This window comes from Phacochoerus africanus, chromosome 3, assembly GCF_016906955.1.
Source record: "Phacochoerus africanus isolate WHEZ1 chromosome 3, ROS_Pafr_v1, whole genome shotgun sequence".
NCBI classification, from domain to species: Eukaryota; Metazoa; Chordata; class Mammalia; order Artiodactyla; family Suidae; genus Phacochoerus; species Phacochoerus africanus.
This window is the reverse complement of record NC_062546.1, coordinates 15,353,628-15,371,359: the sequence shown is the minus strand read 5'-3', so window position 1 is coordinate 15,371,359 and position 17,732 is coordinate 15,353,628. Positions and strand designations below refer to the sequence as shown.

General features: G+C 50.6%; 1 protein-coding gene across 1 annotated transcript; it reads left to right on the top strand.

Annotated features, from left to right (window-relative positions):
- Positions 1 to 7,766: 7,766 nt before the first annotated feature.
- On the top strand, positions 7,767 to 17,143 carry LOC125122045 (uterine plasmin/trypsin inhibitor). The gene is made up of 3 exons (XM_047770301.1): positions 7,767 to 8,036; positions 15,918 to 16,110; positions 16,804 to 17,143. Exons 1-3 carry the CDS (start codon positions 7,943 to 7,945, stop codon positions 16,826 to 16,828), a joined length of 312 nt encoding a protein of 103 aa, XP_047626257.1. The 5' UTR covers positions 7,767 to 7,942; the 3' UTR covers positions 16,829 to 17,143.
- The last annotated feature ends 589 nt before the right edge of the window (positions 17,144 to 17,732 follow it).

Genomic DNA, 17,732 nt, shown 5'->3' with positions numbered 1-17,732 from the left:
TTTCGACATGACAGCTCTGCTTCCTGTGACACCCCCCCACCCCTGTGGGCTCTGTACCAATCTCTCCACCTCCACCTTGGCTCCCTGAAGAGGGGACTGCGCTGGGATCCGGCTGAGCCCAAACCCAAGCCGCAGGCTCCTCCCTGGGGGTCTTGCCCTCCCCCTCCTTCCCGCTCAGCGGGCCTTCCAGGGAGGGCCCTGGGTCTTGGACTAGGCACCAGGAGTCCTGGGCTTGGCACTCAGCCCCAGGAGAGAGGTGGGGAGGGAGGGGTGGACAAGGGTCCAGCTGCAGCTGGTCAGGCTGCGCTGGGGCTGGAAGGAGCTTAGGTTCCTGGTTCCCACTGGGGCCAGAGTGACACCTGATCCCGGGGGATTGTGAAATGGCTCTCGGTGGCAGCCCGCCCGCCCGCCTGCCTGCCTGCGTTGTCTGCTAAGCCCTCGACCAGCGCGGGTTCGGCCCCGCCCACGCCCCGCACCTCCAGGCACAGGGCAAAATCCCCCACTCAGGGCGCCTCACTCCGGCACCAGCTGAGCACCACGACTGCCAGCGGCTGCTTGGTCCACTGCTGTCCCCTCCCCTCTCCTCTGCTCACTGGCGAGTGGGGCAGGGAGAGGCGTGTCACACCGGCAGGGGCGGAACCACGAGCTGGGGGAGAGGCTTAGCCTCTCTAGGGACAGAGAAGGGAGGATGCCTGGGGTGGAAATGGGGAGACCCATGAGGCTAAAATGTAGGGGTCCCTCATGCCTAAAGGTGATGTCCCCTTGAAGTTTAGGGTGTGAGGTCCCATGTGTTCGAGGTGGGGAGACCACTGAAGACTGGCATTTGGGGAGAGGCTCTGCTGAAGCTAGAGACACAGTGATAGGCGGCGGGGGGACTCTGCCAGACAGCATTAGCTCAGCTGTGTGGGGGTGCGGGGTGCGGGGGCGTCTCCTAAACATTGAGGGCTCTGAGGCCAACGGTTAGGTGACTCCTGTCCTCCCAGGTGTGGGGACCCTGTCCTGGAGGTGGGGCTCTCTGAAGGCGGCGGGGGCGGGGGGAGGGGGGGTGGGCGCAGTGCCCAGGGCCAGAATCGCAGAATTCCTGAGATGGAGGTTGGCCCCCCCGCCCAGGACAGGAGGTGGGCCTCCTCTGGGAGGGGGGACTGCCCCCCCCCCCCCCCCCCCGCGACCGTCCACCTCGCAGGCACAGGAGCAGAGAAAAGCGGCGTGTGCCCCGCGCTGGAGGTGGACCTGAACTGTAGGCAGGAGTGCCTCTCGGATGGGGACTGCGCCGACAACCTCAAGTGCTGCTGGCTGGCCGTGCCACCGTCTGCTGGACGCCCAAAGGCAACCCCGGGGACCTGGGGACAGGGCGAGGATGAGGCAGGGCAGGCTGGGAAGTGGTTGGAATTCCAGGTTCCCGGGAACAGGGGCACTCCCGACCCAGGAATCCCAGGCCAGATTGAGGTGGATGGAACCAGATCGGCCCGGGCTCTCCCTCCCAGAGTCCCAGGGGAGACAAAGGCATCGCTGAAGCGCAGCCCAGGGCAAAGAGAGGCTCCCCCACCCCCAGCTCAGGTAGGATTCCAAGCTTGTGCTGGAGCAGGACTGGCTTCCAGCACACGCAGCAGGGACAGAGTCCTTAGAGGTCACGGGACCAATTCCACTTTCCTCCGCAGCTAAGTGGAGCCACAGGGAGACCTCCTGCCCTTCTCCAGGGAGAGAGTGTCTGTGCAGAAGGGCAGCCCCTCCGGTCCTCTGCAGTGTCCCCCCCACCCCCACCCCGCCAGTTCTGTGCCTATTTGACCTGGAAATGATCCCAGCTCCCTTCTCCTTGAGCCTGGAAGTGGAGCATGGGGTGTGTGTGTGAGTGTGTGTGCGTGCGTGCGTGCGTGCGTGCGTGATTGCAAAGAATGGTGGGCTCAGGTCTTGGTTTTACTTCCATTGTGCTGGGTGATGCCTTACCCTTGTTTCTTCCCTCCTTTGTAAGAGAAACCGGGTAGAAACATCCCCTGCCGAGGAGAAGTGTGATGTGAGCATTCAAGGAGATAATGGATTTATACAAAGAGTCTTGTAAATGGCACATTTCTGCAGTGTGAGCTGTGTGTGTGTGTGTGTGTGTGTGTGTGTTAACAGGAGAATGCTTCTCTGTGTCTGGATGATTGAGTCTGTTTGGGGGGTCATGGTGACGCCAGAAAGATATTACTGGAATCTGGAAAGAAGTTACTGGGTTCTTGTTCATGGGGCCAAAGAATAAACAAGCCCTGTGGGGATGTTACTCCCTGGAGCCCTTAAGCCTCAGAGTTAATCAGTAGCCATATCAAAGAATGCATCTGAGCTCGTGCTTCTACACTGACTACCTGAGTTCAATGCATCTGAGCTCGTGCTTCTACACTGACTACCTGAGTTCGTATTCTGCCTCATTAACTCGTAATTATTACAACAACTTTGACATTGCAGGGAGAAGTAATATACGCCTACTGCCTCCATTGTTTTCACAACAACCTGGTGATATGGGCAGTGCTGGTCTCACGTGACACCTGAAGACAGACACCAGGGCTCTGGGAAATTTCTGGCCCCATGTCACCAAGTTAGGAAAAGGCAGCGGTGGGACTCAAACTGGGGCCCAATGATCCCAAACCCCTGGAGGGGAGAGAGAGAGCAGAAGGGGGGTGTTTGCAGGTGTTCTTCTTGCTCCCCTGAGACCCGCTCAGGCAGACGCCTCTTATAAACAGGCAGGCACCAGTTTGTGAAACCAGATGAGGGGCGGTTGGAGGGGTCAGGCTGTGGAGAAGCGTTTGGCTCCCTGCTTCCCCTCTGCCCACGCCCCTTACTGCTTCTTCTATGCAGAAAAGCAGGTTTCTTGCCCTGAGCTGGACATCAACTATCCCCAGCTTAGCCTCGGCAGGGACCAATGCAAAGTAAACAGCAGGTGTCAGGCCAGTGGAGATGCTGCCAGTGTTTGTGGGATGGCATCTCATATCACCCATGTCTTCCAGGTAGGTGGGGATGAGGAGAAGCAGCCTGATGCCCAGATGTGGCGGCGCCTGCGGGAGGTTGAAAAGGAGCATCTGAGTTGACATGCTGGTGTTCACTTGACTTACTTTCATCTGCTCCGCAGATATTCCTACCTATCCCATGACCTGCACCTCGCTAGGGGCTGGGAGTGTTCTATGAGTGAACTCGTCGGACAAAATCTTTTCTCTGCTGGGTTTGATAGGCTAGTGAACCATAACAAAATAAATACGCATGAATATTCTGTGCAGTGTTGGAGACGAGAGTCCTGGAGAAAAAAGAAAATGGAAAGGGCATAAGGAGTATTGGGGTGCAGGGGGACGGCGGGCAGGGAGAAGTGTTGCCGTTTCTACCTGGGACCGTCAATGAGGGCACCACCCAGAGGGCAGCAGATGAATGAAGAAATGTGCCAGTGCTGGAAGGAGCCACGGTGCTATCAGGGAAGAGCGTTGAAACCCGAGGAGACAGCAGCGCAAAACTGGAGCATCTCTGGTGAGTTTCAGGAAGAGACAAAAGGCTGGCTTTCTTTTCCCAGAATAATTGGGCACATGGCCCTGCTGAGTTCTGCCATGGAGTGTGGCTATGAAGTGGCCTAAATACTTTTCTCCCTATGGGTTTACTTCTCTGTACCTGAAAGCGTAAAAACCTCTTTGCTTATCCTCGAGTTTCATTAACTTAGCAAGGATATTTTGGTATCGGTCTGTATCTTCTTTTTTTTTTTTTTTGCTGGAACACAAAGTGCTTTTTCAATCTACAGTTTTTTGTTTTTTTTTTTCCTTTTTTTTTTTTTTTTTTTTTTTTGTCTTTTAGGGCCGCTCCCACAGCACATGGAGGTTACCAGGCCAGGGGTTGAATCTGAGCTGTAGCCGCCGGCCTCCACCAGAGCCACAGCAACACAGGATCCTTAACCCACTGAGTGAGGCCAGGGATGGAACCTGCAACTTCACGGTTCCTAGTCAGATTCGTTAACCACTGGGCCACAATGGGAACTAATCTACAGATTTTTAAAAGGGAGTTTTCTTGTATTATGTCTTGCAATAAATTTTCCGTTCCAGTTGTTGTGTTTTTTGTTTGAGACAATTATCTTTGCTTATCTTCACTTGTGCTCCAGTAGTTGTGCAGTGTGTCAGCTCCAATAGTTGTTCAGCATGTCACTGGAGTTGAAAACATTTAATTTCCAGCTTCCTTCTTTGCTATCTGTGTGACCTCCTCAGACAAATTATTTAACTTCTGTGGACATAGTTTCTTTTTTCTTTTCTTTTTTTTTTATAGTTTCTATTTGAAGATAACAATGGTAACATCCTGTGTTTGGGGTTCCCAGGACCATGCTCAGGTTTAATTTCTTAAAGGACTCACAGGACACAAAGGTGTTATACTTAAGTTTACAGCAAATGGATGCAGAGTTGAATGAACCAAGGGGGAAGTGCCTGGAGCGAAGTGGGAGAAACACAGGCACAAGCTTCCAAATGTCTCTTCCTGTGCCTAGTCACACGGAATCTGCTTGATTCCCTCAGCCCAACACATTACCAACCAGGGAAGCTGGCTCCTGCCTTGGAGTCTTGGGTTTTTCCTGTGTCTGTCACATAGGCCACCTGCACAACTAACCTCAGTTAGGGAAAGCAGGCATTTCCCACGTTTAAAATGATTAGGAGTTTCTGTTTTGGTTTAGCAGGTCAAGAACACAACTAGTATCCATGAGGATGTAGGTTCGATCCTTGGCCTCACTCAGTGAGTTAAGGATCCATCATGGCTGCAAGCTGTAGCTTAGGTCACAGATGTGGCCCGGATCCCGAGCTGCTGTGGCTGCAGCTGTAGCTCTGATTCAACCCCTAGCCTGGGAACTTCCATATGCCTCGAGTGTGGCCCTAAAAAGACAAAAATAAATAAATAAATAAATAAATAAATAAAATAATTAATTAAATTAAAGAGGGACTTTCCTGGTGGCTCAGCAGCCAGCATTATCCCTGCTGTGACTCAGGTCAGTGCTGTGACTCAGGTTCAATCCCTGGCCTGACAAATCCTGTATGCCATGGACATGGCCAAAAAAAAAAAAAAAAAAGATTAAAGAAGGCAATTTAGGTGATACAAACTTTACTCGACATTTCGTAAAGCAGACAGCCTCCATCCCCCGGGGCCAGAGACTCTCAGAACATTCACGGGGCCACAGGGTTAAATTTCAGTTTGCTGATCCGTCACCCCAGGCAGAAGTGGCTCATCTTGGGTCTAGATATTTATTTCAACCCAGGCCTGATATCAGATCCAGAAGTTCCTACTGAGAGCTGAAATTAATGATCGTAAGAGGAGCCATGGGAGTTCCTGATCAGCAGCATCTCTGGAGCACTGGGACACAGGATCCATGGGCACAACAGTGGGTTAAGGAACCAGTGTTGCTGCAGCTGCAGTGTAGGTCATAGCTGCGGCTTAGATCGGGTCCCTGGCCTGGGAATTCCACACGCCACACGGCAGCCAAAAATGAAAAAATAAAAAATTCTAAAAAAGGAGGGGTTCCTGTTGTGGCTCAGTGGTAACGAACCCAACTAGTATACATGAGGATATGAGTTTGATCCCTGGCCCTGCTCAGTGGGTTAAGGATCCGGCATTGCCATGAGCTGTGTTGTAGGTCACAGACGTGGCTTGATCCCATATTGCTGTGGCTGTGGTATAGGCTGACAGCTGCAGCTCCGATTCAACCCCTAGCCTGGAAACTTGCATATGCCGCAGGTGTGGCCCTAAAAAGTAAATAAATCAATGCATTAATTAATTAATTAAAAAAATCCTATTTCACAGATGAGGCCCCTGGGGGCAGGAACACCAACTTGCCAAACCCAGGTGCCCCTACTCGGGTCCCCCTACTAGTAGATGTCCACGAGGAAACATTATCCTGCTTCCCTTTAGGTCCCTTGGCTGGTTTGGTAAATAAATTGACATAAAAGGGATGAAAAGGAGAAAAATGAATTTTGTATGTATGGCATCCCCAAAGATGTGAGAGCCAGAGACAGTCAGGCAGTTGAGGCCTATATGCCAACCGGAGGGAAAGAGAAGCAGGTTGGGATTGGGTTCCAGGGAAAGGAAGATAAATTCCAGGAAGAAGAGAAGAGCAGCTAGTCAGTTAACAGCTGGTTACCATGCCATGCAGGTGAGTGTTTCTGATACTAAAAGTTTTCATCGGGGAGTTCCCACTGTGGCTCAGCGGGTTAAGAACCCCACTAGTATCCATGAAGAGATGGATTCAATCCCTGGCCTCACTCAGTGGCTTAAGGATCCGGTGTTGCCATAAGGTGCGGTGCAGGTCACGGTTGCAGCTCAGATCCAGCATTGCTGTGGCTGTGGTGTAGGCTGGTGGCTGCAGGTCTGATTTGACCCCTAGCCCCAGGGAACTTGTACATGCCGCAGATACGGCCCTAAAAAGGAAAAGAAAGTTTTCTTTGAGATTAGCTCCCTTCCTGGTACTGGCCCCCTATCTAAATCCTTTAGGTTAGTTAAAGGGGATACCAGCCAGCTCTTCCCGAATCTTTTGAGCCTTGATTGCCCTCAGCTCAAAATAACCCACCTGCCATGTGGCATATTTGAGGAGAGTGTAACCAGTTCCCCTTCTCTGTGAAAAGGGCAGCCTTCACGTTGTGGGGTCCCACATCCCAGGGGAGTTTGTCTGCAGTGTAAGATAGGACTCTTATGTTTTCCTCTCCCAGGGGTATCTGCTGCTGGTTTGAGAGTCCCGGCATTTGACTCACATCTAGACCCAAGGGTCTCGGTAGTAACTAGTTGGGGGCGACATGGTAACGCCCAGCCTGCAAACTCGTGCCCACAGGGTGGCGTGGTGCCAGCACATGGAAATCCGAACAATCACTTTATCCTGGGGATGGGGAGGGAGTCATGCTTATTTTTCCAAAAGAAGTCAAGTGACTCATCCTGGGCACATGCCACCAGTGTGTGACCATCCCAAAGAAGTAAGGTCAAGGTGGAGGAGCAGTTCCGTGGGAGAGAACTGGGAGTTTTCTGAGACTCACCTCTTCCTGATTTGGGCTCTTCTGGCACTTTCCCCAGGTGTGGGGGAAAGGCAGCTGAGAGAATTAGCCGGCTCCCCTTCTCCTCCAACCCAGGGATGAGTCCTCCAGGCTTGCTGTCAAAGTGTGGCTCTGTGGTCCATTTTACAGGAGAGGAAGCTGGGGAGGGGGGCACACCTGTCACAGAGAGCCTGTTAGGAATGCAGCTTCTCAGGCCTCACCCTGACCTGGGGAATCAGATTATGTATTTATTCCCTCGAGATTTGCAGGCATAGTCTGCTGTGGTTTTGTGCGCAGGGTCCGAAAAAGAATTTCCAGTCTCATAGTGAGGTGAAGAGAAAGTTTATTGAGATAAGAAATGCTGCTGGCGCAGTGGGATGACCCCCTGATAATCAGAGAGAGCTGACCCTCAGTGTGGTGCTGTCTGTTTTTATAACCCAGGGAGAGAGGCGTGGCCTTAGGATACACCTGCTGAGCTGACTGGTTGGAGAAAGAGGGGTCTCATGATATGCTTGCTGGTTCGTCGGGAGCGTATTATGCCCCTATAGGGGCAGGGTAAGGAGTGGGCCACATACCTGTCCTAGTAGTGGGGTAGAAAGGAGCAGGACAGGTTGCTCAAGGCAGGGAGGAGGCATTGCCATGAGATGGTGGGGTGATAAGGGTCTGGTAATTCTTGTCTTGGCCAGAGGCTTCGAGTTTGGTCTCTTTGGAGAGGCTTTCAAGTCCCACATAGTCAAATTTAAGAAGCACTCTTGCTGAGCATCTGGACCCAGCAGGCAGAGGCAGGACCATGCAAGGTGGAGAGATTGCACAACCTCCAGGACTGACCCCAGCTCCTCCCCTTCCTCACTCCCCTCCTCACAGTCTGTCCCCACCCCTCAGCTGGGCTGTGAAAAGCTCTGTCTCCCAGCCGTTCTCAGAAGCCCTCCTGCGAGGCCCTGAAGATGAGCCAGCTCTGTCTCTCTGCAGCCCTCCTCCTCCTCCTGGGCACCCTGGTGGCCAGCACCCCAGGGGATGAAGAGAGCAGCCTGGTCCGAGGTAAGTCTTGGCTCACCTCCCGTGTACAGTCTGGGCGGGGAAAGGGGGGCGAGGCCATGAAAGGGGCTGGGGGCAGGGGTGGGGTGGGTGTGCCGACCCTCTCTGGATTTCCACTGGCAAGATGGGCAGTTTTAACTCCAGGGACGTTTCATGAATCTCAAAAGGAGATCATGTTTTCAGCTTAAGAAAAAAAATCATCCCACTTAACTCTACCAGTCAGGGACCCCATCTCTGAGACTCTCTCTTTCTGGTCCCTGGTGTCCCCGAACCTCACTGTGATGAGAAGATCAGTATCGGATGCTTGTCCTGGTTCCTGGTGGGGCCTCCTGTAACTCTTGGAATTTACTGTCTTGGTGTGGTAATGAGATGGGTCAAGGAAGGGGACCCAGGGTAGCATCAGGACAGGGCTGATCTCTAGACAATCCCATCAGGTGATTAGAAGTTTAGAACTTTCCACACCCAGCAACTCTGTAGTAAGGGGAGGTTACTGAGGTAGCTAATGATTCAATACATTTGCCAAGCTGTTGAAGCCTCAATAAAACCCTCTGAACACTGGGAATTGGAGAGCTTCTGGGGTGATGGACATTCGAGGGGATGTGAGGGCCATGAGTTCTGAAAGGATGGGGGCTCTGCACCCCCAGTTCCCCCTTTGCCCTGCCCGTCTCCATCTGTCTGTCCCTGAGTTTTATCCTTTCTAATACCCAGGAACAATAAGTTAAGTTCTGTGAGTCATTCCGGTGAACTACCGAAAGTTGAAAGTGGGGTCACAAAGACCTTAGAGCCAGGTATTCAGAAGTATATGTGACCCCAGGGACACGTCCCATGAAGTGAGGACAATCTCGTGACACTGAGCCTTCGGCCTGTGGGGTCTGGGCTAACTGCGGATTTAGGGGGAATTTAGTGAATTGACTTGAGGGACACGTAGTTGATATTGGGAGAGACACCATATATTTGGTGTCAGGAAAAGAACCCAGACTCATACATCCCTGGACTTTTGAGGCTCAGGTCCTGGGGGTAGAAATGTGGGGTTGTGCTCCCCAAAACGCTTACCAGTTATCTACATTTTAACAACCCCCCACGGATGTCAAGTGCTTCATCAGTTGGGTTGTAACAGGATCACACATTGACCTGATATCACCATTCACCTATGTGACCCGAGGTCAGTCACTTTTCTGCAGTTTCCCCACCTGTACAAGGGGTAAGTAAGGAACAAATTCTTGCAAGGGATTATCAACCATGAATATAGAGGGTTTTTTCCCCACATTTCATGCCCAATGATGCCCATTTTCCACCAAGCTTTCTTAGTCTGAAAAAAAAATCTATCTACCTACCTCCATCCTCCAAGAAAGCAAGCATTTAGGGGTCAAATAACAATAGTATTGCTCCATTCTTAGTACAATAAATGCCACACTTCTGTGACTTTGCTCATGGTGAAATTGTTCGGCTCCCAATAAAGCAAGTCCCGTCCTCTTTCGCCTATTGTTGTCCACCTGTGCTGCATAGAAACTTAGAGGCGGAGTTTCCAGTGAAGGAGAAAAGGATAGCTCTTATAAGAGTTCCCATTGTGGCTCAGCAGTAACGGACACGATGAATATCCATGAGGATGCGGGTTCGACCCCTGGCCTCCCTCAGGGGGTTGAGGATCCGGTGTTGCTGTGGCAGGCAGCTGCAGCTCCGATTCAACCCTAGCGCCTGGGAACCTCCGTATGTTGCAAACCCCAAAAGGCAATTAAAAAAAAAAAAGCTCTATTGCTTGCTAATGCCTTAAAGAGTGTGTCCTCCTCTGGGAGAGACTAGGAGATGGTCTTAGAGTTAGGGAGTGGGAAACTGGGCTGCAGATTGGGATCGGGTCAGGTCACGCTTGCCCTCTTCAAAGCTGGTATTTAGTGGCCCCAGGCCTGGTTACTTCTTTTTGGAATGAAGCCTAATGCTTCATCAAGTAATTAACATCTGTCTTTTGCTGGGGGGTTTTGATCTGCAGAAGAGCTCAGATTTTGTTCTGTGTATCCCTTGAGGGGGAACCAGGACCCTGCCCCAAGGCTGCACTGCTGTCTCTTGACTGCGCCTCCCTGGTCTCAGCATCCTCTCCCTTCCTTGATTAGCACCTGTTTGAACCTGCCCTTTGGAAGCCTGGGAAGGTCGAGGAGGCAGAAGCTTATTCCCTACAAACAAGAAACGGGGGACACAAAGGCTTTTATGTCCAGGACCCCCACGGGGCCCTGCCCGGTTTCACCGTGTCTGACCATCACTTTAATAGCCTCTTAAGATACAGAATATTAGAGCTAGATTTATAATGATCTCGGTGCACTTGCTGTTACCAAATGCAAGTTTGTGTGCCTGACGATGCAGTGAGGCCAAAAAAATGGAAAGATTTGGAGCAGAGAAAGGTTTATGACAGGGTCAAGCAAGGAGAACAGGGGGCTCGTGCTAAAAATCCCAAACTCCCCGAAGGTTTTCCAGGAGAAATTTTTAATGGGCCAAATTTGAGGTGAGAGCTGCTGGGGGTGAGACCTTCTGCTGATGGGTGGGTGGTGAGGTAACAGTGCTCCAGGAATCTGGCGCTCAGCCTGAAGTTACCATCCTCCACCTGAGTAGTTCCTGCAGAACTCAAAGGTACTGTTATGTATATTCCTCCTGCAGGAACCAGGACCCTGCCCCTTGGCTGCCTTTTTTTTTTTTTTTTTTTTTTTAGGGCAGCACCTTCTGCAAACGCAAGTTCCCAGGCTAGGGGTCACATCGGAGCTGGAGCTGTCATCCACAGCCACAGCAATGTGGGATATGAGCTGCATCTGCGACTTACACCACAGCTCACAGCAATGCCCCACTGAGCAGGGCCAGGGATCGAACTGGCATCCTCACAGATGCTAGTCAAGTTCATTACTGCTGAGCCACAAGGGGGAACTCCCCTGCGCTATTGTTTCTTGACTGCTCCTCCTTTGTTTCTGTATCCCCTCCCTTCCCAGATTAGCAACTGTTTGAATCTGCCCTTTGCTATTCTGGAAAGTGTAGGAAATGGGAAGGCTTTTTCCTGCAAATAAGAAACAGGGGGACCTGGAAAGCCTTTTGTGCCCAGGAGGATCCTGCAGGGTTCTGTTCAGTTTCATTGCCTCCTCATCAAATAGACATTGAAGTAACAGGAATTTAATTATATTCACTCTACTCAATGACTGTGCACCCTTGGGAGAATGAGACAGGAGTTTCATTCATTTGGCAAATATTTATCAAGGCCCTACAAGCTGTGAAAAAAAAAAAGGCACTAGACGGGGGCCCTCCAGGATGGAGACAGACAAATGAGTAGATGGAAAGTATTAGCTGGCTCATGACAAGTGTTCTGATGGTCAAGAGTGATGGGCATAACAGAGGCTCTGCTCTTTCTGCGGGCTGGTCAGAGAAACCCTCTGTGGTAAGAGGGCATCGGCACAGAGGCTGAAGAATAAACCTGCCAAGTGTGTATGAGCAGGAGCAAGGAGGCCAGGGTGGATGGAGCTGAGTGGGAGGAGGGGAGGGAGTGGGAGGTGATGAGGCAGAGAGGCCATGGCGGCAGGTCTTGCAGAACTTTGTGGGACATTATAAGAATCAGAATTTGACTCAGAGAGATGGAGAGTCATTGAGGGTTTGGGCCTGGGAGCAACGGGGGTAGGGCTCAATTATAACAGGGTTCCTGGGGCTGCAGTGTGGAGAGTGGCCTCTAGGGGGCGAAGGGCAGAGACTGAGTTCCCGTGAGCAAGGTGCGGCAGTGGTCCAGGTGAGCAATGATGGAGTGTGCGCCTATGGCGTTTCCTGGGTGGATCCCAGTTCTCTTGAATAACGTGAATGGATCGTCGTTCTGTTGAGGATAATTCTGCTCCTTAAATAAATAATGGAACATATTTCCTTTGCTGTTTCCTGATACATAAATGGAATAAAATGTGTTCATTTTTTGGAACTTAGAAAATAAAGAAAAGCATGAAAAAGTAAATCAAGAGTCCCAAATTCTACAAGCCAAAGATTATGGATAAATCCTTCTACTGTGAGGCCCGAAGGTACATGAGCTAACTGACCTGCCCAGCCATGTAGCTGAAACCCAGCCTCTGTACACTGGCACCTGTTAAGTCTCAGAGACAGAGTTTGGGGTGAAGCAGCAAAGAACAGCTTTGTTGCTTGCCAGGCAAAGGAGGCACAGCAGGCTAACACCCTTGAAACTGTGTCCTCCCTTGAGAGGGGATAACAAAGGATTTTATAGCCTTACCTTGAAAAATACCCAGGACTGTGGATAAGGGTTAGGGAGCCCACATTCTTCTCCTTTCATAGATTATTTCAACGTCATTAAGGCTGGAGTCAGGCGGTCCGGTGATGGTTTCTGCTGGTCTTGGGGGTTATGGCACCTTGACCTTCTCTCTGCCGTGAAGATTTCTCGCAAAAGGAAGGGGGTGTTAAAATTCACACAGTAGAACTCTCTAACTGGAAAATAATCATTAGTAAAAGAAAGCAATTCAGCAAGGAAGAAATCACTTGTGCAGAGCCGGTTAGAGTAAGTTAGTGGGCCAGTAAGTTAGTAAGGCAGGGAATAATGTAGTGGAAACTGTTTTAACTGTTTTTGTTGTTGTTTTTTTTTTTTTCAGCTGTAACAGTACGGCCTCTTATTTTTTCTTTTTTCTTTTTAGGTCCACACCCTAGGCATATGGAAGTTCCCAGGCTAGGGGTTGAATTGGAGCTGTAGCCACCAGCCTGTGCCACAGTCAAAGCAACGTGGGATCCAGGCTGCATCTGCCTCTTACACCACAGCTCACTGCAACCCTGGATCCTTAACCCACCGATCTGGGCCAGGGATCGAATCAGCATCCTCAGGGATACTGGTCAGGTTCATTACTGCTGAGCCACTGCGGGAACTTCTGTAACAATATGTCCTAATCATTAACTCTTTTTTTTTTTTTTGGTCTTTTTGATTTTTCTAGGGCCGCTCCTGCGGCATATGGAGGTTCCCAGGCTAGGGGTCGAATTGGAGCTGTAGCCACCGACCTACACCAGAGCCACAGCAAGCAACACAGAATCCGAGCCGCGTCTTTGAACTACACCACAGCTCACAGAAACACCAGATCCTTAACCCACTGCGCAAGGCCAGGGATCAAACCCGCAACCTCATGGTTCCTAGTTGGATTCCTTAACCACTGCTCCATGATGGGAACTCCCTTCATCATTAACTCTTGAGTCAGCCTTTTTGAGACTGAGGGAAGGCCTGGGAGGCTAAAGGAAAAGTCTTTTATTTCTAAACACAAGGACACGGGGCGGGGGGCGGGGGGGCTTATATATGCTTTCATCCAGAGATGGAAAGAACCAAGTAGCCCCAGCCAGAGCTGCCCAGCAGGTGGGTCTGGCTTCCAGAAGCACAGCTTCCCTTTCCTTTCTGCTCTGTGGTACCCATCCTTCCCTCCCCTGGGCCCTGGGGTCGCCTAACCTAGGTCACTATTAAGTCACTCATCAGATCCAACTCCTCAGCCTCGAGGGAGGAAGTGCTCCACCCCCGTGGCAGGCTGAGTCTAGGGTGAGGGTGGGTGAGGCACTTGCCTTGAGCCCAGAATTCGAAGGGGAAGCTCAAAAACTTAATAATGCAGATAAACCATAGTTGCCTGCAATTGTGTAAAAACCCAAAATTAATGCAAAAATCCACCATGAACCTAACACGAACCTTTTAAATAAAAAAAGGATGTAACCTTGCATTATCTTGACTGCCTCCCTTGCCTCACTGTAATCCTGGCTCTACGCTGTTGAGACCAAGAGCTTTCATTCAGACTTGAATGTGCATCATTCCGATTTCAAGGTCAAGTGAAAATGTTATCTTTGATACAGTATAATTTTTCCACTTCAAAGAGGGAACTCTTTTGTTGTTGATTCCTTTTTGGTCACACCCATAGCATATGGAAGGTCCCCCCTGTGCAGTGCCAGGGATCCAATCCAAACCACATCTGCGACGGACGCCACAGCAGGAGCCCCAAGAAACTCTTCTTTTAATAGAGAATTGCCATTCCTTGTGTTTAAGAAAGCAACTTCCTAATCTATGGTTTTCTTTTTCTTCTTCTTCCTCTTCTTCTTCTTTTTTTTTGCTTTTTAGGGCTGCACCCACAGCATATGGAGGTTCCCAGGCTAGGGGGGTCAAATGGGAGCTATAGCTGCCGGCCTACACCATAGCCACAGCAACGCAGGATCTGAGCCGGGTCTGTGACCTGCACCACAGCTCACAGCAACACCAGATCCTTAACCTACTGAGCAAGGCCAGGGATCGAACCTGTGTCCTCATGGATGAAGTCAGATCTGTTTTCGCTGAGCCGCAACGGGAACTCCGAAAAGGTTTTCTCATAATGAGAACGTCCCCTCTGCTCGCTGAACATTTTTGTGATATTTGTAGCCTTCGTTCCACAGGATCATCTTTTTCCTGTTTATTTGATTGCTTGTCGTTTATTGAAGGGATCAGGAAGTCTGCGGCTGAATGAATATATTGAATAATTCAGAAACTTTTGAGTTCCCATCTTAAATGTTCAAGATAGTTTACATTTTAGCAGTTTATGTCTAAAATATTATATATAATTACGTTTCCAATTTCTGGACCAATACACATTGTAAAACATTATATAGAATAAAACATATGTTCTTCTTCTTCCTCTTCTTCTTCTTTTCCTTTAGGGCCTCACTTGCAGCATATGGAAGTTCTCAGACTAGGGGCTGAATTGGAGCCTCAGCTGCTGGTCTACAGCACAGCCACAGCAACGTGGGATCCGAGCCACATCTGTGACGTATACTGAAGCTATCAGCTGGAATCCTTTCAACAGGTCCCCAAGGTTGGGATTGTTACGCTCATTTCAATGAAGAGGCTGCTGTGGTTCCACGTGGTCACTTGTCTTACCCCTAAAGCCACACAGCCACTGAGTGGCTCCTCTCAGACCATCCAGGGGTCTGCACTAGATGCTCCTTGAGACTTGGGGCTACTGGGGTAAGAAGAGATGGGAGAGTGGCCGTGGATGGGTAGTGAGAGGGCTGAGGATGAGAGACCACCCAATTTTCAGGTTACTTTTAATGTTTTCATTCAAAAGGGATCTGTTGCTAAAATTCATATCCTCATGGCAGAAGTTTGATTTTATTTAATTTATTTATTTATTTATTTAGGGCTGCACTTTCAGGAGATGGAAGTGCCCAGGCTAGGGGTCAAACCAGAGCTGCAGCTGCTGGCCTACACCACTGCCAGGGCAACTCTGGATCTGAGAGGTATCTGTGATCTATACTGCAGCTTGCAGCAATGCTGGATCCTTAACTCACTGAGCGAGGCCAGCGATCAAACCCACAACCTCATGGTTACTAGTTGGATTTGTTTCCCCTGTGCCACAAACAACTTTAATAACAATGTCTCAGAGTGCAAGCCATCAGGAGTTCCCGCTGTGGCTCAGTGGGTTAAGAACCCAACAAAACAATTAACAATCAATTTTAAAACAAAACAAAACCAACAGAACTCGACATAGTGTCCGGGAGGATTTGGGTTCGATCTCTGGCCCCGAATCCTCACCGATCCCGAACTCAGTGGGTTAAGGATCCAGCATTGCCGTCAGCAGTGGTGTAGGCTGCCGATGCGGCTTGGATCTGATGTCACTGTGACTCCGGTCTAGACCGGCAGCTGTAGTTCTGACTCAACCCTAGTCCGGGAACTTTCATATCCCGCAGCTATGGCTCTGAAAAGAAAAAAGAAAAGAAAAGAAAAGAAAAGAATGCAAGCCATAAAATGAAAGTTTTGCATTTCAAGCTCCGCTCCCCCTGCCCCCATTTCAAGACGAACGAGTTGTTTGAGTTGCTGACCTTGTCGCTCGAGCAGGGATCCCATCCTCATCGCTGACCCGGAGCTCTCTCGCATTCTTGCAGCCGGGCCGCCTGCCTTCTGCCGGGAGCCTCCCTACACGGGTCCCTGCAGGGCCCATTTCGTCAGGTACTTCTACAACGCCACCACCGGGCTCTGCCAGACCTTTGTCTACGGTGGGTGCCGAGGCAAGCCGAACAACTTCATGGATGAGAAGGAATGCCTCCATACCTGCGATAGCTGTGTCAAGGCCCAGGGGTGAGACAGGGGGCAGGGCAGGCTGGGGAAGGGCTGGGGAAAGAGGGGGTGCTCAGGGGGCTCCACATCCCCCACCCTGCACGGTGTCTTTTCTCCTCCCTCCCTCCCTGGAGAAGTGGCAGCCGTGTCCTGTGACACCAAAGCACAGCAGAAGACACAGGTCAAATGGCCCATCTAGATGATTTAACCCACTCACCTGCTCCCCTTTTTCAGATGGGAACACTGAGGCGGCATCCTGACACAGGGAGTCTGTAGAGCTCCCGAGGCCCCCACCTAGGCTTGGCAAACTGGCTTTTTTCTTGGTCATCCTGGTGTCAGAAATACCGTGGCTGCTCATTTCTGGGAGGGTCGATGCTCCATCAATGTGCAGGATGTCAAGGTCATGGGCCTCCGTGATGACAAAAACAAGTTCTTTGTGTGTGTGTGTGTGTGTGTTTGCCTTTACTCCCGTGGCACATGAAGGTTCCCAGGCTAGGGGTCCAGTCGGAGCTGTAGCTGCCAGTCTACACCAGAGCCACAACCATGCAGGATCCGAGCTGCATCTGCAACCTGCACCACAGCTCACAGCAATGCCGGATCCTTAACCCACTGAACAAGGCCAGGGATCGAACCTGCAACCTCATGGTTCCTAGTCGGATTCCTTAACCACTGCGCCACGATGGGAACTCCCAACAAGTTCTTTTCTTCTTGCAGAAAACGGGGTAACTGTGCTTCCTGAGATGCTGAAGTCCCACAAGGCCCCACAGGGCTGGGCTGTGGCTGCCTTCCAAATGGGTTGAGCCTCCTCCTCTGCCCCCTTCTCAATCCCACCCTCCTCAACAGAACCCTGCCTCTTTCCTCCCCTGCACATCCACCATCACTGTGCTCCTTGGAGGTGAACACAATGGCATTTCTCGCATCCCATTCTGAGTGGCCATGGTGGCAGAGGCGTTTTCCCTAAAGAAGTCCCTTTCCCTGCACTGATGTTGCATATTTCTCTGTCGGTGGCTTTAACCTCTGGCCTTCTATCTAATAAATTCATTTTCTGATTGAACTCACTGGAGTGGATTCTGTTGCTGGCATCAACACTATGTGTAGTCACGGTGGTACGTCTCCCAGGGGGTACTTCCCCTTTCCTGCCTTCAGATGGGGCCCCACCAAGCATAGGAAGCAAACCTATTCCTGCCCTGCCTGCCTCTTCATGGCTGCTGCAAGCTACACAAAAACCTGGGTGACAGTCATCTCACCTTGAAAGGGTTCGTTATTTATTTACTCTTTGGACCAGAGTATTTGGGGGCAGAGTATTCTCCTGGACTCCCAAAAGGAGAAAGGCAGGAGCATGAAGCTCAGCTGGAGAGTAGCATCTAACTGCCTCGCTACAGATGAAATTGAGGCACAGAGACCTCGAAAAGCAGAGGTAGTAACCAAAGGAGACCACAGATAGAGCTGGTTCTGTTTTCACTGCCTTGTAGTCTCAACATCACATTTCTCAACGTCTCTGAGTCTTTCTTTAGTTGTAAAATGAGGATAATGCTTATACTTGTTAATGTTTCTAGCCACACTTGTTAATGTTCCTAGTTGATCGAGTTGGGTTTATCATTCCCTGCAGCATAGGAGAACACCCCTCTTGGGAAACCTTATGG